At 40.9% G+C, this 24056-nt stretch overlaps 1 protein-coding gene across 2 annotated transcripts; it reads right to left on the bottom strand.

Annotated features, from left to right (window-relative positions):
* Positions 1-707: 707 nt before the first annotated feature.
* On the bottom strand, positions 708-23748 carry LOC136675820 (zinc finger CCHC domain-containing protein 2-like). 2 transcript variants are annotated; one of them, XR_010796221.1, is made up of 16 exons: positions 22824-23748; positions 18956-19067; positions 18327-18397; positions 11161-11232; positions 10447-10544; positions 9336-9430; positions 7712-7795; positions 7235-7301; positions 7019-7136; positions 6625-6716; positions 5288-5382; positions 5008-5097; positions 3983-4505; positions 3071-3636; positions 2016-2672; positions 708-1792 (listed from the first exon to the last, which is right to left on the bottom strand). XR_010796221.1 is itself a non-coding variant. In XM_066652582.1 (15 exons), the coding sequence occupies exons 1-15, from the start codon at positions 23538-23540 to the stop codon at positions 2611-2613; spliced, it is 2862 nt and encodes a 953-aa protein (XP_066508679.1). In that variant the 5' UTR covers positions 23541-23748; the 3' UTR covers positions 708-2610. The 2 variants fall into 2 exon arrangements, 1 of the variants encoding a protein (XP_066508679.1); XM_066652582.1 differs by having other exon boundaries at positions 708-2672.
* Positions 23749-24056: the final 308 nt, after the last annotated feature.

Raw genomic sequence — 24056 nt, 5'->3', positions numbered from 1 at the left:
TACTGCTTTAAAGATCTGAGATGAACAGGCAGAGCACAGTGGCTTTAGGTCTCTTGCCCCTGTGCTGCTGCAGGAAGAGTTAGGTGTGAATGCAGCAGGATGAAGGGGGATGGTGTCAGAGATGAGAGGATGAGATTAGGAGTGTGTGGGGCATCATCTCGCTCTCATAGGTTCACATTTCATGCGTGTGACAGCGAGGCTGTGCTACATGCTGATAGTGGGAACAGGACAGCAGCTGACTTCTGCACGCACACACACACACACGTCAGCGAGTGTAACCCCAGGATTATACACACGCCATGGGGCGGAGTCTCCTCACATACAGCCTGCTTTGTAAAGCTACTGTCCACACAGCACCCACTACAGCCTCCTCGAGAAGAAGTATCTTCTTTTTTTACTTCTACGTTCACTCTTTGTCACTAGACATTTCACTCCACTCACACACCACTTTGGATTGAGCTGGATTTGAGTGTGCTGCTCGGGTCTGTGTTACTTCTCAGTAAGAATGGACTGAAAGATGGCAAAATTTGACGGATGTAAAACCATTCATTTATGCCTTGTTTAAGTGGAAGACAGGGTTTTTTTAGAACATGGAAGTGTAAGTCAGATTTTAGCGCAGTGGACAGACTCGGTTTCAATTAAATTCTTTTTGCTGTTTAGCACCGCCACCCGGCGGCCACTGTCTGAAACAGCAAAGCAACTGAGCGTTGGGTTTTTCAATATTTATTGCTAATAATTTGACAGAGAAAATGCTCAATTTGCTTAAAATGCAAATATGATCAGAGATAAACTGTGACCTCTCCAGGACATTAATTACCATTTACATATGAAATACTATAAACAAATCTGGCCTAAAAAAAAAAAAAAAGTTTACAGTACAGTATCTTTTACAGTTCTAAAAGTTTAACTAGAATAAGTGGCAGGTTTCTGGGTTTCAGCCTATGCACTTCACACAGCTTTGGAGAAGCCATACAGCAATAGAGCCAGAATAACAACAACTCAGCACATGCAAAATATTTAAAGGATTATCAACAGCAATGCCTGGCTTTAAACTCAAACAGACCAAGCATTTGCCGTTTTGCAATTCTGGATGTGCTGTTATAAGGTAAAGGCCTCCGGTTCTTCAATCTGAGCATCAAAATAAAACCATTTAACATTGTTTTTATGAATCAGTACAAAATCCTGCCAAATCTCCACATATAAAAGGGGTTTCTTACGGCTGTGTGGCAATTTTCAATATGTTTTAGAAACAGAAACTCTGACGCTGGCTGGTCTCTTTTACATAAACTAAGACTTAACGATATTCAAAATGTTTGTAAGTGATTTGTGTGGCCATAGGCACAAATATATGCCACTTCTGGAATTAGAAAAGGTTTCAGTAAGCAGTCTCGACATACAGCGTTTGCCCTTAATTCCTTAAACAGAAAAAATTCAACGTTAAATGAAGAAAATCCCTCCAATGACAGAGACTTGTCCCAGTGTCCAGTGTCCTCCTCGAAGTAGCTGTAATGTTTGGATTCGTGTTCAGTAAGGCTTGAGAGAGGCTCTACAGACAAAGGAACTTTCTGAAATGAAAACACTTCCCAAGCGCAGTGTAGTCTGTTTGGATTTGAAGATGTGCACTTGCTTGTTTTTTGTGTTGCACGTTTGTGTGTTTCTTGTCCTCTCCATGCGGCTGATGGTGAAATTCAGCTTAAACTCATGCACAGCAGTGGCATGCAACGGCGTCCTCTAGTGGCCAAAAGCGGCGTAGGTTCCATAAGACTGGAGGCAGTGAGCAGCCGGGAAAACTCTGCTATACATCAGTGCACACACAGACAGGCTTCTTCTGAGAAAAATACTAGTAGTGCATCAAATGTCCAAACCAAAGAAAACAACAGCAAACCAGCAGCTTATAAACAAAATAACCAAAGCATGATTTTCAACTCAAAGATCATTTCACAGTATAGGACTAGTGTAGTTATAGTTTTACATTCAAAACACTCACATTGGGGAGAGAAAAAAATACTTCTTACCAAAAGGAGAAATGTGTTTATTGAGCCTCATCTGACTGTATCCGGAAAGAAAATAATAATGTGAATAATGTTGATGTTTTTAGCTCGTAGTAGCTGCTCAAAGCACGTATAAAAACTTCTGAAACTTTTCCTCAAGCCTCTATAAAACATGTCCATTTCAAAAAGCAGAGGCTACTATCCACTCAAGTTAAGATTCACAACTCCATTCCTCTGATTCTTGGCTGAAAAGGTGAGGATTTCAGTTGAAATAGAAACTAAATGAAAATGTGGAAGCACACAACAAAATCCTCTTGGCATCCGACCCATTCAAACTTTAAAACATTCCAAACTAAATCTTCATACAAAAGCCCAAGCGTCCTTTGGCTTATGTCTACATCAGTGACTGAAACTACACTGGAAAATCCTTTGAGGGGAGGGGGGGAGGGGAAAAAACCCCCACAAACGTTGCCTTACTTAAGGGCAGTTCCCCCCAGTCTCTCTCTAACTCTAGCTTATGGAAATGGCTAAAACAAATAACAAAATATCACATCGCTTTAAAGGAGGGGCCTCTGGAGAAAGTGAAAGAGAGACAGAGTGCTTCCTTGGTCCTCTGCTGTCAATCAGCTTTGTCTAGTGTTTCCGAGGAGTGTGGGGCAACGTATTTAAGCCGGAAGCCACCTGAAACACAGACATACACATACACACAGGAAAACATTCACAAATACAAAACACGAACACACACACACACAGGGAGGGGTAATCAGTGTAACAGAGTGCCTTCAAGAGCACAAATCTGCTGAAGTCTGTTCTGAAATTTCTGGAGGAATGTAAAAGCACATCAGTATAAAAAGGTACTAATTAAACTGCATCAAATCAATTTTAATGAAATTCAATTGAGTTTGCATTGTGTCAAACTCCTGAAACTACTCCTGCGAGGACGGGAAGGATGGTTTAATTAGTTGATTGTTAATAACAGGCAGATTGATAGGCAAAATGACATTATGTGGCTAGACCTGTGTAGCTCCAAAACACTCAAGAACTAAGGTCCTGCCATCACCTCCTGACCCTGCTGTTACCTGACTGCCCGGCGTCCATGGACGGCTGCTTGCAGTCGTGTGCGTAGTGGCCGCTCATGCCGCAGTTATAGCAGGACACAGTCACACCTTTCTTGAGCCCTGGCCCCCCAGAGACCACGCCCACCGGGGGAAAGAGGGGTGGGTAGAGGCGGCTGAACGCTCCGATCTGCTGCAAGCCATAACCCGGCTGAGCAGCCAGCAGGTGGTCCGAGTGGGCATGGACAATGGCAGAGCCAGCAAAGGCAGGGGTCTGCGAGGCATGAGCGTAGAAGGGCATTGGGGGAGTGCCGTTGTTCTGGTGGGCTTGGCTAGGGAAGCCGGCAGTGCTGCACAGCGACGGAGCTAAGTGGAAAAACGCAGGCGGAGGTCCGAACACCTGGCGGGCCGCAGGAGGGTGCAGGAAGAAGTTGGTCGAATGAGTGGTCGACTGGTGGGATCCAGTTCCTCCACAGCTGCCACGGCAACCACAGGCATTGCAGCCCGTTGGTGGCACCTGCTGCTGGACACCGGTTTGTGTCTGCAAGTGTGAGTGTGTCTGAGGAGGCAGGGCTGAACCTGCACAGGTACTGTTAAAACACAAAGACAAAATTAAACAGAAAAACTATTGATACCTCATAGAGAATATAAGGGCTACTGCAGAAATAAACATTGAACAGTAGGGCTATAATGAGTGATTACAGGGCATGCCCAAGTGTATAACTTTTTATACTGATGATACATATGTAGATGAAGTGATCGGGCTCCCCTTAAAATGGAGATTTTTCCAGTGGGCCATAAAACAAGGAAGAAACAGATTTTGAATGATGGTGCCACTGTGATCAGGGATACTAGTTAGAGTACACAATTATTCATAGAAAGCAGTAGATTATTTTCAAATTCATAATAAGCATAATTTTGTATATTTACACATACGTGCTGTTACTGTAAGATGAGGGGGCGTCGCTCTGAACTGTACTGTGCGTTAGAGGGGCTGGTGGAAGTGGTCCGGACAAAGCCATGTGACCGGTGGCTTTGGTCTTCCCCGCAGGTGAAGCGATGGCAGGTGGAGCTTGAGGCTGAGCTGGCTCAGGGCAGGCAGGCTGCAGGGGACTCTGTGAGGGGGAAAGCACACTGAAGGCCCCCATGGGGAGCTGCTGCAACTGCGGGCCCGCAGGAGTCTCGGCAGGGTCTCGAAAGGGAGGAATGGTGATGGTCAGTTTGTTCTTTCCGGGTTTGCCAGCCTCTCTGTGGGCAGGGCTGTACTGAAGGGCATAGGGAAGGCAGGAGCTCAGTGCCAGCTCCACCACAGCTGAGGGACCTGGGACATCCGAACATGGGCGCTCTGACTCTGACACTAGAGGGTTCACCATGGCAACCGCTTTTCTCCCAACACCCATGGGATATCGAGGTTTATCAGTCAGATCCTGGGCGGAGTTATCTGACTGGCTCTCAGTGTCTACAAGGACAGGGAATAAATACATAGACAGATTATAAATAATGTTGAATAATTTTTGCATGCTGCTCTGCTGTTAAACGCTTAGATAAAATATTCCACCAACTAAAACTCTGTAAGCTGCATGTTTAAATCATCATTGCAACATGTCTTGGCTAGGGAATATCGGTTTTTCTTTAGTTTAGCTTTGGAAATATGAAACTAATGAGTCTGGATAAGTCTGTAATGTGAAACCATGTTCACATTACAAACCTCATTAATCATTTCAGATTTTTGCTCAGACTGGATTTGGCCATCTTGAGGGTTCATATTCATAAATGTAAATGACTTGTATCTGTCTGTAATGCGAACGAACCTGACCCTGAAAAGGCACATGCACACATTGTGGCGCCGTCCCAAATGGTTAAATTTACTTCTCAGTTTTCAAATATGTACAAGCTTCACAGCTCTGTTCGTGACAGAAAGCATTTAACAAGAAAAAGTATCGAGGACGTGAAAAATGAACCTTGGGCCTCCAAACTTCGTTGCTGGTGAATGGGGCTGGATGGCACAGAGTTGGAGCTTTCTGAAGATGTTTCTGCATATGTGTCTCTGCCTGTAGATAGAGGGAAGCACAACAATAAACAAAGAGGTACACAGCACATAAACAAACAGCTGTGCAACCAATTATACTCCCCTTTCAGAAATTCCTCAAAAAACATACACAGTTCCTCATTGAGAGACAGCTGCATAATTATATTAACCTACAGATAAACCAATTCATCCATACACACACACACACTCACCCTTACACACAGCCTTCATCGTCTGTACTGTAGGTGCTCTTTGCATTCCATTCGCTACAGAGCTTTTCACAGCTGTGCCTCTCCTGCCACTTGCTCTGCAAAACACACAGACACAAACACACTTAGTTCTTAAAAGCCATGCAGTGGTTATTTGAGACCAAATATCTTCCATTAAATTAACAATTCCCAGTGCACTTTTTCCTTTTCCAACTTCTGACTTTTTGCCACTTCTTGTGAACATTTCTGTATTCTGAAATGACAGGTCCCTAGGTAATGTTTTGCTCTATAGCCCACTTCATCTTTCAGAGGAGCAAATCCTTCATAACAGCTTTAAGCAGCTTAAGTTCCAGATTTAAACTGAGATGGGCTCTTTGCTCTGTCTGCAGAGTAGTAGTACAGAGTGTGGGTCGGTTACGACAAAAATAACACTGTTAAATGTGACAATCTCTACTCAAAGGCCACCTGGGAATATTCACAAACATGGCAGGTTACCAAACACAGTCTTGCTGTGTGAAAATGGGTACCAGTCTGAAATTAACAGTTAGGTTACATTTTCACACAGCTGTAACACAGTTCCAGTACAAGGACTAGTGAAATAACAATAAAATAAACAAGCAACGTTAATGTTATATTAATTTGAATAGAATCTGTCTGAACTGCCCAGCATTCAATTATGTCTCAGTGAGTGGTGGATGTTAACCTAGAATCTTAAGGGAAGTGGGGTTAAAAAGGCAGATAGTGCTGCTCATTAAAAGCCCCACAACATTAAGAGTAGAGTAGTGGAATATCAACCAATATCTCTGGGATGAGCTGGCATCTGTGATCCAAATCTAAGCGCACAACACTGCTGCCTGACCTCACTAAAGCTTTGGTGGCTGTTCATTCAATTCCCTGAGTACAGGGATTCAGTGCTGGTATAGTCAGAGATAAGTGGGATCAGCACATCCCTGGTGATTTGTAATGAAATTACACCATTCATTTTGCTTCAAAACCTGTCCCTTATTTCTCTAGAGAGCAGAATATCAATTCCACTATCGCATTTGAAGTGCTGTAGTGAGAGAGCTCTCTGCAGCTATGTAGCCCAGTTCATACACAAACTCCAATATGTTTCTCCCTCAGGAGGCAGAAAGTGGGACTGAGAGGGAAGATGCTGTTCTGTCGAGACAGCTGTGCTTCATTTCACTCATCTCTCAATAAGCAAAGCAATTACTTTGAAACAGAAGAGAAGTAGAATTTAAAAAAGACAAAACATTAAAACATTCAACTGGATCAAGGAGAAATAGAAGCAACAAGCATTGAAGTGGTGGAGATAAGGTTAGGAGTGTATGAATGTGCACCTTTTGCCTGCTGTTCTGCCTTTGTTCTTCAGTGTATTTCTCTCTTCTGAACAGCTCTGAGTAGACACACAAGCTGCTGGGTTCTCACACTCCTGCAATGTAAACAGAAGTAATGCAGAGAAAACAATGCACCTAAAACACAAATCTGTGACAGATTTTAGGCATCAGTTTTAATAGGCTCAACAACCCTGTAAGAAACCATCAAAGATAAATTCACAGAGACAAAAATTCACACCCAGATTCACTTATTCATCTCTGGCAGGTATATTACTGCAGTAGTTTATTAGACAGCTGAGGCTTATTCAGAGTGCTGCTGCCAGAGTGCTGACTGAAAGAGAGGATTAAACACATTAACACTGGCCTTGTGTACAGCTGAAAAGGCTAGGTGCCTTACCTGCAATGGCTCCGCCCCACAGTGCTGAGAGTTCCGCCTTCTCCCCTTCATTTCCCCATTCATTTCACATTGAACACTCATCCTGCCACACTCCCACAGACCAACATCTGGCTGCTGACTACACAGAGAGAGTGAAAAAAAGAGGTGTGTGGGGGATGGTTCTCATATCTGATATAATTACAGTTCTGTGCAGAATGGCTGTGTTTGTGAACTCACCCATGTCCTGTGTTTCGGAAATTATGTGTAAGGTTCCTTGAGCAGGAACGACCGTAGACATCAGCATCTGGACATAAGTGAGAGCTTAATTACACAAACACAGCACATAGCAGTTTAGAACAGTGTATAACGGTATGCATGCGTTTTGTTTTTATACATTTCAAAGCAGACAAACTGGTATAAATGTAATAGGTTTTTATATTAAAAATAGCATGTTTCATCAAAATTATTTCTTCTTGGTTCTTGACAGTAAGGCTAGATCTAGAAAATCAAATTTACCTATACATTATCCATTTTAAATACACCCTCTGCAATGTGATTACAAATCTATGATCATTTTGTCATCATTTCCAAGGTTTATGATCCGTACCACACCTGAGTGTAGCATGAAATGATGCAGATCATTGAGTCAAACATAATGTCTATCTTTCGTTTGCTTCCTCTCACCCTGTGTGTGTGTGTGTGTGTGTGTCTCACCCTCCTCCAGGCTGGAGGTCTCAGAGTAGTCCTCTGAGAAGCGGGGAGCTGGCTGCCGCATTCTGGCTCCAAGTGTGCTGCTGCCTGTACAGAGAAAAACAGGTATTACACCTCCCAAAGGACGCACATGCACACACAAACCCATTGTACCACACACAGTAGGTGCACATACTGCACAGAATCAGCACCAAAGACAACAGGCACACCAATAAACCCCTGCCAGGCTTTGAAGATACTATTCAAATATAACATTAAAATGCATTTTTATGGTTTGAGCAAAACATTATTTTAAACTGTAATAGCAGAGGGATGCCACTGTTATGCAAAACCTTGTCTAGTTCAAGGCTTGATCTCTTTACACAAGTGTCTTGCTCCTTAGATAAAAAGGACACCTGTTCGTCATTAATTGGTTCCAATAGGATCCCAATTCAATGTATTTAAGAGGTTTATTAGAGCAACTATCAAATGCCATTCTGGATTTCCCATCTGTTGAAATGACATTTCATATAAATTTAAATATAATTACCACAGAACTATTGCTCAAACATTTGCCGCCCATCCTACTAGCGCCTATGTAATAAACAGGATTATGTATACCAGGATTTAATGATGTTTATACACATACAGTATAGTTATACAGATTATATAAAATGCTAATTATGTATCAATAATATTGAGGAAAAAAAAAACTATTTATTCACAACTGGAATTATATACATTATAACAATGTGTTTGGTGAAACTGGACTGTTTTTCAATGTTTACAAATGCTGTCCGGAATCTAAGAAATATGTATAAAGTTGGCTGGCTGCTTCATTTTTTTTTCCCTTTAAAGAAAAACTGCTGAAAATACACAAAAACCTAAAGAAATAGTCAGTTTCTTTTCTGGAAATGTGGTTTTTGTATAATTAATGCATACACTACAGGGTAAGATTCCCTTTGGTAAATATAAAAGAAGAAAACAGATGAAAACAAAACAAGCTGTATCAGGTTTGCAAGAGGGTTTCTTTAAACAGAGCAGAAGCACTCAAGCAGAAAGGCTCATCAACTTTTAATGTAAACTTAAAAAGCATCTGATGTCATGATACAGCTACATGATTTACGCAAAATTATATTACATTTCATAAATACTACCCAAAACAAACTTCCACTCAAAAAAACAACTTTAGTTTCACTCACAATGTAACATTGAGAGAAAAATAATTTTTTTTTTATTTATTGATTTTATTTTCTTTTTATATATATTTATTTAGTTATTTTTCCTCCTCTACATTTCAAGTGAAGATGTCAAAACTAGCAAAATGTGAAATACTGAATGAAACATCTGGGCCTAATTGATATTATTTCAAAATGTAATGTGTGTTTTCATCTGATACATTTTCTTAAAAATTTGTCTATACAATACTGAAGCTAGGTTTAAGTGGAATAAATTTATGTTTCTTTTCTTTCCCAAAGTCAGAAATGTGAATCTGTCTGTATTACTCTATTTTCAAAGCTGGACACACTGTAATTCTCAGAGGAAAAGTACAGGCTCTGGTTGAATGTGTTGGCAGGCTCAGGCTGAGGTTTTATGGTGTAATGATGTGCTTGTTACTGTGCTGAAGTGAATACGAAGGGGGGCTTACAGTGGCTGCAGTGCAGAGAAGACACATCAGGAAGGAAAAAGCCAGAAACCTGGCACATCTGCAGGAACTCCTGCTGCACAGACAGAAACATCTCCCTGCAAAAACACAAACAAGGAACAATATTTTTGTTAAATATTAATCTAGTTGGTTGTTGTCCCAGTTTCTGTATTTAATAAATGTTGGCATTGGCATCAGTATCTTCAGGATCATGTGGCACTGGCACAAATCAGTGCATTATTACCCATTAATGTCTATATATCATTATTAAGACACTCTAAGACAGAGACCATTACAATTCCCATAAAAATATTTGTTATTAAAACTTTTGTGAAAATTAAGCACTGTAATGTATTTGAATTATGATGCACTAAAGAATCCAATAGCGAGACCCGTATTCTCAGTCTATATAACAAAAAGCCGTATGAGGTAATACTGTATCTGCCTGCACTCAGTGTGTGTGAGCTGCTCAGAGGATCCGGAAGGCTTCTCTTCAGTGTTTGTTTTTCTGGCCAGACCAAGTGAAAGCGGTCACATTTCAATCGCGCCACAGGAAGAAGAATCCCCCTCGGTACTGACATCAGGCCTGCTGACCTAAATATTGCAGCTTGCCTTTCAGCTCTGACGGCCTTTCTTTTTCACGTGAGAATAACCGACCCTAAAATGATTCCAAACCATTCACACACAATTTGACAACCACCCACTGCTCCCAGACTGTAATGTTAAGAATCAGAATACAAACATTAAGCTACTGATATATTAAAAACATTTTGAAATCATGTATTCTACCCAATATCTTGTGAAAAAGCAGCCAGTCTATAACCACTGTAGATTATACAGTTGTTTGTTAGGGATTTTCCCTCTATTTTCCACTCTGCGTGTGAAAGAGCTCTAGAGAACCTTCTTAAGCTGCATTAGGATAATCTCCACAGCATAAATATATGCCGGAAGCATCAGTGTTAGAGGACGACATTTGACGATGTCAGAACACTGTTTCTAAAACGCTGGGTAAGCTGTCACCAAGCCCGTAACCCATATGATTTTTTTTAAAATAATACTTGCAGTTCTGAAAAGAGAGTGTGAAGAAGAAAAGATAAGTGAAGATAACACTCACCTGAGCGTTCTCTCTAAGTCCCTGTGTTCACCTTCTACTTGATTCAGTAAACCGACAATGCCCTGCTCCAAGCCAGTGGTGCATTTTTCTTTACTCAGCTGCCGTCAGATTGAGAGAGTTAAATTAGTCTGAGAACAACTCAAAGAGTTAAAGTGATTATTTGGCCAAAAATAAAATTTCCTTCATCCTTCATCATAGTTCAAATATAGTCAATGAGTCAGGGTTTTCTTGCATTTACTTGCTTTTTTATTTCCATATCAGAGTTTGAAAGCCTATTGAAACTTAAAGATTATGGTCACTCACATGGTACTAACTGCAATCCTGATTTGTCACACATTTGCTCCCAATATTTATCTACATTTGCCTTTCAGCTCCAATGCAAAATCGAAGAAGCAATTTTTTTTTTTTTTTTTTTTGTGGTGGTAGGAGCAAATTTTAATTATGATTTTAACTATGGTTTTAAAGCTTGGATTCATTTGACCTTTATCTATAGTAGATAATAGTAGATCTGTTACAGCCATTTAAAATTGCACCTACTGCACAGTGAATGTTTTTAAAATGATGTAACCCTAAGAACATGAAGACCATGACTTTCTCACAAAGACGAAAAAGGAAACTGCTTCTAAAATTAGGACCTTATTGGTTACATTAAAAAGACAACAGATTTATAACTTTAACTCCAAACCAACAAGGGCAATGCTGGTGCAAAATTACCTTCAATAAAAAGTCCTGCAATTCACGGTGACTTTTGGTCACTGCAGTAGTTGAGGAGTCAGACCATTTCACCTAGAAGGAAAGAGACAAGATGACACTTACAGGCTGTTGTTACTATAAACCCTGACATGTTTGAAGAGTACAGTATTCCTCATATGATATTCAACAGAACTTCCCTTTTTACAGTCAGGTCAGCTTGCATAACCCATGACTCCCTGCCATTTACTGCTTGATAAAGCCGTAGTTTGCTTTTCTGAATGCACTAAAAGCATTTCTACCACTACCTCATATCTTAAGTTAAAAATAGCCAATAAAGGCTGTGACATAATATTAGCCCATTTCCTAAAACAATCTAGTCTGGTCAGACTGGAACCCCCAACTCCAGATCCCTGAAGCTGTGTGACAGCAAGACTATACAACAATATATTTACATGCAATTATGCTGTGTATAATGACAATGAAAACAATTCAAAAGCATGATTTTGGACAAAAAGAAGAAGCCGTGTTACAGAATACTAAATAATAACAATATTAAAGTTATATACACTGGTCTAAACCCTGTACTCTCAACAGGGCTGAGTTCTTTCAAGCAATGACCTACAATACGCTACATTTAGAACAAAGGAAACAGCTAATAGGCATGCTGTTCCAGAGACTGGAGGCTCTATCACTAAAAACAGATACAAACTAGATTAGATCTAAGCTAGATTCTGTGAGAGGAAAAGAGTGCCCTTTGGTCGCTAAATATTACACCCTGTCTGAGTTTAAATAAGCAAAGCAGCACTGCAGTTCACTGCAAACAAATTAATAAAAGCAGGGTATGAGTTCACTACAAAACCCCAGCTCATTCTATCAAAGAATGGTGAGTCATCTCAGAAGCGTCCAGAATGTTCCAGACCACATGCTAGAGATTGGACGATGAGGCAAATAACCATTTATGTCTGGAAACATTAACCGCTGACCGTCTGATCTGCAAACAGTAATGAAATTTTGCTGCACTCTGGATCTGTTTGTGGTTTTGTAGTGGGGTCAGGCTGCAGAGTGGGGAACTGTGCCATTTCTGGATAAACCCAATCTATTCATACACTCCTGATCATGAACTAAAACAAACAGGAGGCATTGGGGAGAGGGGGGGGCGGTATTGTGAAATTTACTAGCAGATTGCAGTGTGGAGAGATTTGATAAGAGGAGGACTGTAATTACAGCAATTCATCATTCCCCAGACACCAACGAGAGGGTGTCAAAATGTTTATCTGCGACTCTAAATCGGCCTCTTTAAACAGCGAGGCGGCCCATAGCGCAAAGTAAACATCTCGCTCTTAATAAGGCCCAGCAGGCTGTTTTGTCTGGATCCCCACTTGCCAGCAGACTGTTTGTAAGGCCTCCACTAGCTCTGAGTGAATACTGATGTCTTAATAGCAGGCTTACATGTAGCACAGTGGCCTACACATAGGATGGCAAAGCTGTGTCTGAAATCAACTATTTCCATGGTGTGGCCAAATTTATTGAGTGTTCCTTTTGGGAAATTAGAGGCTGTAGTGTACTGGCATGATGTAAAAGCTGTAATTAGGCATTTTAATTCTAATTCCCTGTTTAGCACTACTGGTTCCATTAAAAAAAAAAAAAAACACTGACAATTTTACCAAGTGCAAAATCCAGCACATTACAATAAAATGTCCCAAACGTCTCAGACAGTAGAGACACAGAGTCTGTGCCACTTCTGGCAGCACTGGCCAAATGTGGTGTGATTCAGACATGGGCCAAATGTGGACTTGTCCCAGATTTGGTCCACAACACGCCTGACATGATGGGTCTCTAGATGAGTTGGGCCAACCAGACTCACCCTGAATAAACACCATCATTCAAGGTGGACCAAAAGAGATGCTGTTTCTGTTAAACCATTTGTATTACTAAATGATTTCAAAATGACAAATATGTCTAACTGATCAACCCTTCTCTTACCAGCGTAAAAGCAGCAACAGCGAAATAAACATTTAAATGAGTGTGAAAGTTATAAAATGCTGTAATTTTTGGCACAGTTAGTATTGGGATTACTCTGTCTTGACAAACTCTGTGATTTAGATAACTTATTACATGACAGTGTGTTTAAAATAAATAAATAAATAAAAAATTTGTCCCTGAATTAAAACGCAGAGCAAGTGTGGTTAGGATGGGAGAGGTTGCAGAATTAGAACCCAACTGGCAGTGATGTATGGGCATCTGCTTGAAATGCAGCTGGGATGTTGGACAAGAAATGTGAGAAAGCCAAAAGTAAGTGAAGACCACTTCTTAAACCAAAAAGTGAGCTATGCTGCCCCCCCCCCACCACACTTCTTATGTAAATATAAATCAAAGAAATTGGATCAAATATATATTTCCTCCAGATAAATGCAGTCAAACAACATGAAGCTTAATAAAAAGAAGCTATTTGAGACTGTTACTGGGATTATATAATAGCAGGCTGTGTGACTGGAATATATTCTGACTAATGCACTCCAATCACACCTATCTGCAAGTGTGTTCTGTTATTTCTCAAGAAATATAGCCAATAAAATGGCATTTTATCAATGAATAAGAGCAAACTTAAAATATTTTAGCAACAGTTGGTTAACAAATATCTATCAGTACCTTGAGGTTCATTGTTGAACTCATGTAAGACACAATTCAGCATGTTGGTGTAGCAGGAGTATGCAATGAAGGGGAAGGGAAAAATTATTTTATATATAATATGCGGGGTCAAATTTTTTTAACTGTCCAATTGCCTTGGCAAGGCAGCTGAATGGCCAAGTTGGGGAAAAATCATGTTAAACACTAATTTGCATCAACAATGGTGTGGATTAGTACTGGCATTCTGACAATGACCATCAATATCAACACAGAAGTTAAATATCAGCAGACGCAGTGCAATGGACCGTGGAGACAGGCTGAACCATATTCATGAGGGAAAAACCTAATCTAGAATGACCTAATTTGAAAGATGATGGTGTATCACAGACTGGTTTTACTAGCATTAAGGCAAAACCGTTCCTGCTCAGTGAGCGAGTGTGCAGCCTATTCTGAACTAAGGAAGATTGATGTTCTGGCAAGACCACACTCCCACAAGCAGATGGTACTTCCCAGCAAGCACTCCCTTTTACAGGCTGCTTGAAATGTGTGAGTTCAGGCAGGAATAGTTACCTTCTTCACACTTAAAAGAACAGTTCAGCAAAAATCTAGTCAGATGTACGCCTACTCCAAATTATTATTTAGAAAAATAATGATTGATACACCTCTCAACCAGCTACAAGGAACCTAAATCTGTGTTTTTTTTTTAATTAGGTTAATCTGGCTACTCAGGACCCATTTCTTATGAATATATTCCCAAAGTCTAATAAACATCTGCCTACATTTTTCACCTCTCTATGTAGAATGGGTGGGCCAATCAATAGGCTAACACGTCTCCGCCCTCTTTTCGTCTCTGAGCAACCTCACACTTGAGCCCAGTCATTCCAAGCTTCACGCAGAGTAAACCCAGAGCTTTGTAAAAACCAGAGTCTTTGCGTGTGCCATTAGGCTGTATATCTATTAATAGCCTGGCAACTCGAATACACATATCAAAACCTCAGTAAACCCTAAAGAACTGTGAAATTACAACCTCAATTCTAAGTAAAAAGCACACAGCTACTCTTTCTCAAGACTGTGAGTGTTGCTATGGTAACGTAAACAACATTTTGTTCGCTGATGATGAAGGGCTGTCAGACGTATATTAATTAGAATATTTCAAATCATGCCAACACTGTCCTCAGAGAGGTCAACAGATAGCCATTTTGATCGGTTATTTCTGCTGAGCGTTTTCTATTGAAGCTTTGCACATAGGCACACCTGCCAAAACACTCATATCAACAGACAAGGTGCAAAAAACAGCGTGAAATCAATTTACTTCTGACAGAATAAATCACATTTTGCTCATAGCATGGGCTGAACTGATTCCCTGCCATTGTACGTAGCTAACAAATTAACCATTAATGACACAGAGTGGCATTCAAGAACACTTCCACTGTAAACAGTGTCAGAGCTACTCCTCATCACTGCTCACTGGTGTTGGGTAAAGCCAGAGGAGGTGGGAGAAAGGCTAGTCACATCCTCACAAGTGTCCTCAATATGTCTCATACACGCCTCCAGCCTCTGAGGAACCATTGCCACAAGGATACACTCCTCCCTCTGAGGAAGAAGAAAAGCCAGTGAGAGATAAATCCTTTTGATGAAAGCTGTGGGCTGGATATATAAGGGCACAACTAATCAAATCCTAACTCTGATATAAAGCTTGTAGCTTCTATTTGCAGGACTTCTAAGAAGCTGAAAACAGCCTTAATCCATCATCAGGAAAAAGAGTTAATGGCCACTAGGGAGAAAAAAAAAATTAATGTTTGGCTGCTGATTGTGTTGAAACAAAGCCTGCCTTAAAGAAATGTGTGTCACTTTAGAATGACCTTTCCCAAGGCCTAATAAAGATTCTGAAAAGCTGGAACCTGTGCCACATAATGTCAGATTATTTTTAATTAAAATATATCCTTAACTATTTTTGCTCTGTGAAATTTGAGTGTGTTTGGAGGGGAAAACGAAAAAAAAAAATAAAAAAGGATGATTATACTTGTCAGCTTTGATTTGATTTTGACTCGAGTAAAATGAACCATGGTGCGACTCTCCTCTTAGTGCAGTGCTTTTCTAAACAAACTCTGGTGCTGTTTGTTTCAAGTATGAGCAAAATATGAACCAAAGTATTCTAGACAAACCAAACACAGAATATGAAGTCACAAGATGTTAAATGCACAGTGAGTGGAGAATGTGCTGAAAACAGCAGTGGACCTTCTTTGGTTTGTGCACAGGAATTTGTGCCGTTTTTACTCTTTATCCATTTTACATTTTTCTAGGGTTATAGAACACCAGCAGCAACTCCAATAAATGAATTAAACCCAGTGTGGTTCATTGTTCAGTCTACTGGCAAAACCTGCGTCTTTTTTTTTTTTTTTAATTTTGAATGTAAATGCCAAGAAAACCAGGATTAAAATGTAACAATGTATCATTTTCCTGTTTGGTCCAGACCAAGTGAACCGAACTGCCAGTATAAACACACCCTATGATCCTATAAACAATTTTTGGCACACTTTTACTGTTGAGTGTAACCAATTACAAAACTACATATATTTACTATTACCTTCAAGTGGATCTGTGAGGTACCATGATTAAACACAAACGTCTCAGTGAATTATTATTCACACAACTTTAATCAGGCATAAATGCCTTTAAAATTGAACACAGGTATATAGCAAGTAACACCCATTATCAAATTAAAACCACCAAGGACCACCTATAAGTCCACCACTAAGCGTTTTAATGAAAGAGCCAAGTCAAGCCATGCAGTGAAAATAACTAGATAAGTGAGCTTTAAATGCAGATTGATCTTTTCATCTCGCTGGCAAGCAACAATGTTATTCACCAATTTTCTATGGCTTACCTGCTACTGCAATCAAGCTAGGGTGGCAATACGTTGGCATTTGTAAACTGAGTTGGCAGTATTCTTCCATTTTATTGTGGACATGCACTGCTTCATATCCTTAAGATGATATTCACTCACAAAGTATTTTAATGCAAAACACAAATTAATTTAACTCTTAACCATTGTGTAATTTAAACATGAAAATTTTGATTTTAAATTAATCACTTTTTCTTTTTTACGCAAAAGTAGTAAATTTTCAGATGTCATCAGGCACACCACCAGTGGTACACATACGTAAGTTTAGTTCATAATCGCCCACTGAACTGAGCTGAACAGAAACCTCATTGTTTATGAATTATGTGTCTTAGTCCCTCAGGACCCACTGTGACAAAACTGAGTGACAAAAACATTCAAATACTGTTTAGAAAAACAAACCTACAAGTTGCAGTCCCCCCTGTAGATTGTAGCAGAGAAAACAGCCTCTCTAAGAATATCTGGGAATCCTTTCCCTTTTAGCAGGAAATGAGCGAGTGTGTGTGTGTGTACATACGGTGGAGCAAGGGGGAGGGGGTCTTCCTGGCTAAACTTACTCACTTTCCCCTTAGACCCATAACAGTCACCCTCAACAATGACAGGAGCCATTAGAGGGCCAAGAGTAAAGCCAAAACACAAAACACTGTTCCTTTCCATTCACTCTCTTCCTACATATGGAGAAGTGGGGGAAATTGGAGAAAGAGCAGTAGGAAGAGAGAGTGTGTGTGCGAGAGAGAGAGTAAGTGTGAGAGTGAGTGTAAGAGAGAGAAAGAGAGAGAGACAGAAAGAGAGAGAGAAAAAGAGTGAGACTGTGTGTGTCAGCAGTCTGGCGCTGGGCCATCTTCTCTCTCTCACTCTCCCTCTCTCTCAGCCAAGCTACAGGCTGTCCACTCTGTCAACAACCGGATGTTTACAGCCCAGGCTGTGCGTCCGTCTTCACCCGGCTGCACGGAGATGCAAAAGCTATTGCATGTTAGTTATTTTCTATTGACCTTAAATTATTGGTTAGTCTACAGTAATGAGAGAAGGATTCGAACACCATTCGTCTGATATCTGTAGGGCTAAAACTGAGTAAAAATGTAAAAGTTTGAAACATTCATGGTTCGCACAGAATACCCTAGAAAACCTAAAAACAAAAAACAAGAACAAGCCAGTGAGCAACATTTCAGTGCAGCCTATTCTATCGTATTGAAAGTAACTTCCAGCTCTAGGACAGAGCTTGACAATATTGGTTTGTTTTAAATAATAATTCATATACTACCAGCAGACCTAAACAATAACCTGATGTAGGCTGAATCTCTGTAAGCCATGTGGAGGTGGTATCTTAGGTTCTGACGTTCTAGTTCAGTCCAGAGACTGTTTAGGCTACAGTTTTGTTTGAGTTCAAAATTTGATGCATTTTATCACATGGGGCCCAGACTCAGGCAGATAATGACCCCAGATTAAAATCTGAGACATGATAAGAGCGGGTACAGCATGTTACGGTATGTTTTTTTTTTTTTATATTAGAAAACATGTCATTTCAGAATTGCACACATTCATTACAATCATCCACCAGTCCTTGTGTTGTTTTGTTGTTTTAGCACAATTGTTGCAAGAAGCCTATGCCCTCCTTCAGCCACAGAGGATGAAAGCTAGCAGACAGAAGTGGACTTACCTCAAAACTGTACTGTCTGCCGTCCCCTCCCATAGAGATCTCCTTCAGTATGATCTTCTCAATGTGCACAACTGAAACATCAAAAACAGGATCATCAGCATTCTGCTAGCGTGAGTCCTACAGATGTTTGTTCAGTTGAAAGAATGGTCATAACTAAAAATCGACAACATTGATGACAAGTATTATTGTTAATGTTACAAATTCTGTTCTCTTACTTTATTCTTACTTAAAAGAACACTGACCAAATGCATAAAAGATTAGTATTAGCCCTGATTAGTTGACTTTAAGTGCAGTGTGTTAAATACAGAGTAAAATTTACTTAATTCATAGTTTTCAATGGCTGCTTTTAAATGAGGCATTACTAGTGCATTATGCCTGGGTGTCATGGAATACATTGTGAAAATGTCTGTTTATATGTCTAAGTATTAAGATATTTTGCCTTATTACCAGGTCAAAACATTTTGTGTGTTATTAAAATGCTTGCATGCATATTGCACCACATTGTGAAATCTGCAAGAGCAGTGAACAATTCATATCTAGCCCTGCGTCTAAGGGATGAAAATGCATCTGACTTGCTTTGGTAGAGGAAGTAACATGGTGAAGGATGCAGGTGTGACAATATACAGTACCTTGCCTCTGGGACATGTTGTTGAAATGCTGGACTGGACTAGTGCATGATGCCCACATTCTGCTCCCCTCAGTGTGTGAACAGAGGTAGTCCGAACACGAAAACTGGTTCTGCTATAGTAATGAGAAGAAGACAATTCTGCACTGAGTATAGAATTACTACACACAGACCATGTACACTGCTTTTCTCTCACTATGAAATTCCAACCATGTCTACAGGTTGCATGCTAAGGTGGAACAGTGTGAGTAAGTAGGATATTTAAGACCTGTGTGAACGCTCAGGACTTTTAAAACGGTTTGCATTTGAAGACATTGTGACAGAAGCTTCGGCGGAGCATCCAGACTCCACAGAGAAATGGCAAAGCAACCCTAAGTATAAGGTTCTTGTAGAACAGTGGGTCCAGACAATCCTATAAAAAAAGATGGGACCTATTCTAATATACAATAAATGTTACCTATAAAAGGGAACATTTAGAAACAGAAAAAAACAAACATGCACATTTTCAAAAATGGTAAGCACCAATACAGACACCCATTAACTGTCGAGGATGATTCTGTTTTCAGGAAACAACACAACAATCACTGGATGGGTGGTTTAGTGTGTGTGTACTAGGATATACAGGCTGACATCCGAAGGCATTTCCTCTCTATGACCTCAGTAGGTTATCCACTGTGTCATAGCAAATTGGGCCTGACAGCCACACCAGCAAAAGGTCAGAGTGAAAATCATGACATCAGTGGGGTTAGTCTGAACTCAAGCCATGAATCAGAGAAGCAGCCCACATGTAAAGTAAGTGACAAGTCCGAAAGCCTTACAGGAACATTGGTACTGTGAAAGGTGTCTACAGGCAGGAATCGAACATCAAATTTAAATGTTTATCCACCAATTTTCCTTAAAGATTATAAGGAATTCTATCCTGTTTTAAGGGAATGGTTCATGCAAAAATATTATACAACTGTCCACCACTTTCCTCAAATCAGTCAGAACATTTTTGTTGTTCCAAAATATTCTAACTACAAGGCTAGCATAGAGTGATTTAGGAACCAATATGACAATAAGACAAGTATGTGGTACAATAACGATAGCCTGGATGTTTGAAAGGAGAGGAGGAAACATTTAATGAGGATGACCATTAAGTCACCAAATATGTCTTGGGTTACTGACTACGATTGAGGCGAGTGTAAATTTGAAATTTGCTGCACTACTCCTTTCAGCATTTGCTTCTGTGTAGCTGAGAATAAGTCCCATCTTCTTTGTTGTACTGGTTGGTTGGATCAGGTCTCATATTTAAGATGTGGCACCCTGATTATTCAGACAGATTTAGTACTGTCGCTTTGAGTCGTGACCTCTTTTTTTCATAGAGTCCAGTGATGTTCGGTGACAGCCGTCTCAATCGCAATTAATCTGCATGACCAGGTTTTCCCTCTGTCATATCACTCACAAATTCAAAAGCTCTCAGATGAGTTACTCTAATGGTGTGCTGAAAATAACATTACATTAGCCCTGTGAATTTCAATCATTACATACACAAATGGCTTCTGGCTAACAGGCAGAACGCCACAGCCATAATAATGGCAGAAATACAGAGCACTCCTAGAGAGACCGAGTCATTTCAGAGGCTGCAGTGAATCTAACAGTTGGGGAAGCCCAGTCGGGCAGGCGGCCTGGCCTATACCAGAGCTGCACACGGCTCCACGACCAAGGCCACACAATACAGAGCCCACAATACAGCCATTCAGCCGAGACGCCTGATGGCTCTGATCAAAAGCATGCAAGGAGAATAGCAGCAGACACAGCCGGCACATCACAGCCTAAATGCTTGCCTAGGGTTGATAAGCAAACCATCACCAAGAGGATGATGGTACACTAATGCATCAAAGTTTGCCTTTCTTTTTTGCGTTTATTTTTGTTTCTAGAATGAAAGCTTTTCAGCAAAATTTCAAAAGACAAGCCAACAGAGAACAGAGGTAATCAGGAGAGTGTAAGTCTTCTCTTCAATTGAACAACAGAAAAGCCACAAAAAATTTCACAGATTCCCTTGTGACTTCATAACTACTCTAAAAATTCAGCATGAGCAAAACATGCCACAGGCAGCATGTTCAGTAATTCCACAAATTCGGGGCATGTTAGTCACAACATAGAAAAAAAAATGATTAGTGTATAATGGAGAGTCCATGGAGTTTAATCTCATGGCTGATCCTGAGTCATCTGCTTTAGCGAGAGAGTAAACAAAACTATTCTTGGCCTTATTAGGGGTCATAAATAAATAAATCATTAGCTAAAAGAAGAGAAGAAATGAAGAGGCCAATGAAAATTTACCTGAATAAAAACTGTATTGAAACCAATTTTTTTTTTCCCCACACCTGCCTATGTTACTAGTGTGGTGAATAAAGTAGCACTACTGAAACTCATTTAAATTATAATTATTTTCAATAAATTAAGTTGTTTGCCGATTTTTTGGGGGATTGTGAATGTGTGGCTGTGCTTGGTTGCATCCAAAATGCCAAATTCATCTGGAAGCATTCTAAAAAATTTAATTATAGTATATTCAATTTTCCCACCCCATAATTCATACATATTTGTAATGTTTAATACGGAAAATCATGTCTAAATACATATTATCAGTTATGCTTGAATAACTGTCTTCAACACATGGATACCGCCAAAGGCCTCCAAACTGCTGACCTGGGGCTCACTCTTCATAAACCCGTGGGATTTCCCCAGGTATTTCCTATTCAACTAATCTAGCCATTAGGAGGCCTCGTGTCGGCTGTGGACCCGCCCACTCGAGAGGGCGTTCTGCTGTTACTGGCTGACCCATGAATGACGGCGCGCTGACCAGCTGTCAGTCACGTGAAACCTCTTTGGGTCAGTCATCTGATAAACGATAGCACGGTTCATTATGAAGGACCTGAAAGAGGGAATGTGTGATTCACATTTAAGCGAGAGGTTATTGGTATTTGGATATTTGTGTCTGTTTAACCCTCAAAATTAAAATAAGCCTGAAAGTGCTTAAACACCATGTTAATTAATCTCCTTTCTGTAGCTGGCAAAGCTTACACATTCTTCAAAAAAGCCAATGCAAAGTCTGGGAGTAAGCGATTAAGCTGACGGATGTGTCACTCGTTGGGTTTATCAACACTCTGCTGGCGATGAGCCGTTCGCGAAGGAATCGACTCTTTAAGCCGAGTCGAACTGAAGAGCGGATTTACAATAGGATTATTCAGATAATGACGACTAACGATTTAGTACATCATTAGAATGTTGCCTGATTTCGAAAATGTAAGGAGATATACACTAATGTCGGTAACTATTACATTTCATTACTCCTCAGAAGTGAGCCGTCTGGGTTCTGAAAGATCGACTCTACTTTGGGACCTGGGCCAATGGATCTGACTCACAAAAACCAATGTGTGCTCATTACTAGATGCTATGTCAGGCTTTCCCAACACTAGTCACACACTTGTGCTTTATGTCAACTAGTTCACCTGCTTCAGTTCATTGTGTTAACCATTTAATAAACTCCTTATGTCAGGGCCTCATCAGAGTAGCTATCATATTTAATAATTATTTAAAAAAAGTATTGTTTGACTACTAACAATGGTGGAACCAATTTTGGTGCTACATAGGGCCCAGCCCTGGCGACTACGCACACACACCTGTTCCAGTTCATTAACTAATGAACAAGCTCCTTGTAATGTGGTGTCGGTGAGAGAAGAACGAACCACGCAACAACTGAGCCCTAAATTGGCCAGGACAAGTGAAGAAATAACTGTTTAACCAAGAAAATACCCATTTCTTTAAGTGTGTCTTGGTTGCTAACTATTCGGAGCCATTTCATGCAGTACAGTGTATTAGTGAGAGGCTACCGGTGTCTGAGTTTTTGGGGCACCGTGTCTCGTCTTCCATTCCTCCATTAACGCCTCCACACTCTCCAGCTGAGCTCGGACCACCTCTCGCTGGTGGAAAGTAAACGCTGGGTGTAATGAGGCCATGGTGAAGAGTAAAGCCAGCTGCTCCAGAGTCACCGGCTCAGTTGCCTCCTCCTCCCCCTCTTCCTCCTCCAGCCCCGAGAAAGGCATCCTATAGCCCGCTAAATGCCCCAAACGCAACACGTCCATATGGCTCAGCGTCCTGTACAGTATCCCCGCACACTCCCGGTTCTTGGAGCCCAGCAGGGACATGCAGACCAGCAGCCGGGACAACACCACAGGGTCGGCCGCGTCTGTCAACAGCGCAAGCTCCGTGGGGCTGTTCGCCCTCGCTTCGAAGTCCCGCAGGACGTGGAAGTCTTTCCGGGCCAGGTCTTCAAGACAGGAGCCCAGGAACCGCAGTTCGAGCGGCTGGCACATATGGAGGAGTCCGCACATGAGCTCCACTCGCTTGGCCGGGCTCAAGCGCAACCCAAACCACTCGAAAACCGCTTCTTTGTCGAGCTGCAGCGGGCGGTTCCGACTGGCGTTGGTAGAGCTAAAGGCGCAGGGAAGCGGACAACCCGAGCCACGGTCCCCACCTTCGCGTCTCTCCCCTTCGGCCGCGTCCTCTCCCTCCGCCGCCACTCTCGCCGGCAGCCTCATCTTCAGCATTATCCACTCCGTACGACGAGCATCAGTGATACAAAGAAGCCTCTTTCACGCCTTTCTGTAGACATCCGAGACGGAACCAGTGCACTATTCGTACGGAATTGGCGATAAAATCCACATTTCTCTCTCGCCAGTATAAAGGCGGTGTGGTTGTGGTCAGTTTGCCAGATTTACTCGCTCCGCCGTGCCTCCAGAAAATCCCGTCAATCATGTAAGACTCCTCCTACTTCCCGCGTCTAATCTGCGGGGTCTTACATTTCCACTTTTTTAGAAACCAAACTGCAACTATCCCACGCATATTCGACGAAAAAATACTAAATAAATACTCCCCAACTACCGGCCATTATTTTAAAAACCGTTACAAGTAACGGCTCTCCTTACAGAATTCAAATATTCACATTCCTTGCTCATGACGCTGTGTTTTCTACTGCCACCTGTCAGTACTTTTTCCCCATAAGATAGCTACTTTTCGCTTTCTATATTTAATTTACCTGCGTAAATTCACTGTAAATATTACAC

The sequence above is a fragment of the Hoplias malabaricus genome, chromosome X1, assembly GCF_029633855.1.
Source record: "Hoplias malabaricus isolate fHopMal1 chromosome X1, fHopMal1.hap1, whole genome shotgun sequence".
Classification (NCBI taxonomy): domain Eukaryota; kingdom Metazoa; phylum Chordata; class Actinopteri; order Characiformes; family Erythrinidae; genus Hoplias; species Hoplias malabaricus.
Note: the sequence above shows the minus strand (reverse complement) of the source record. Positions and strands in the feature narration are given on the sequence as shown.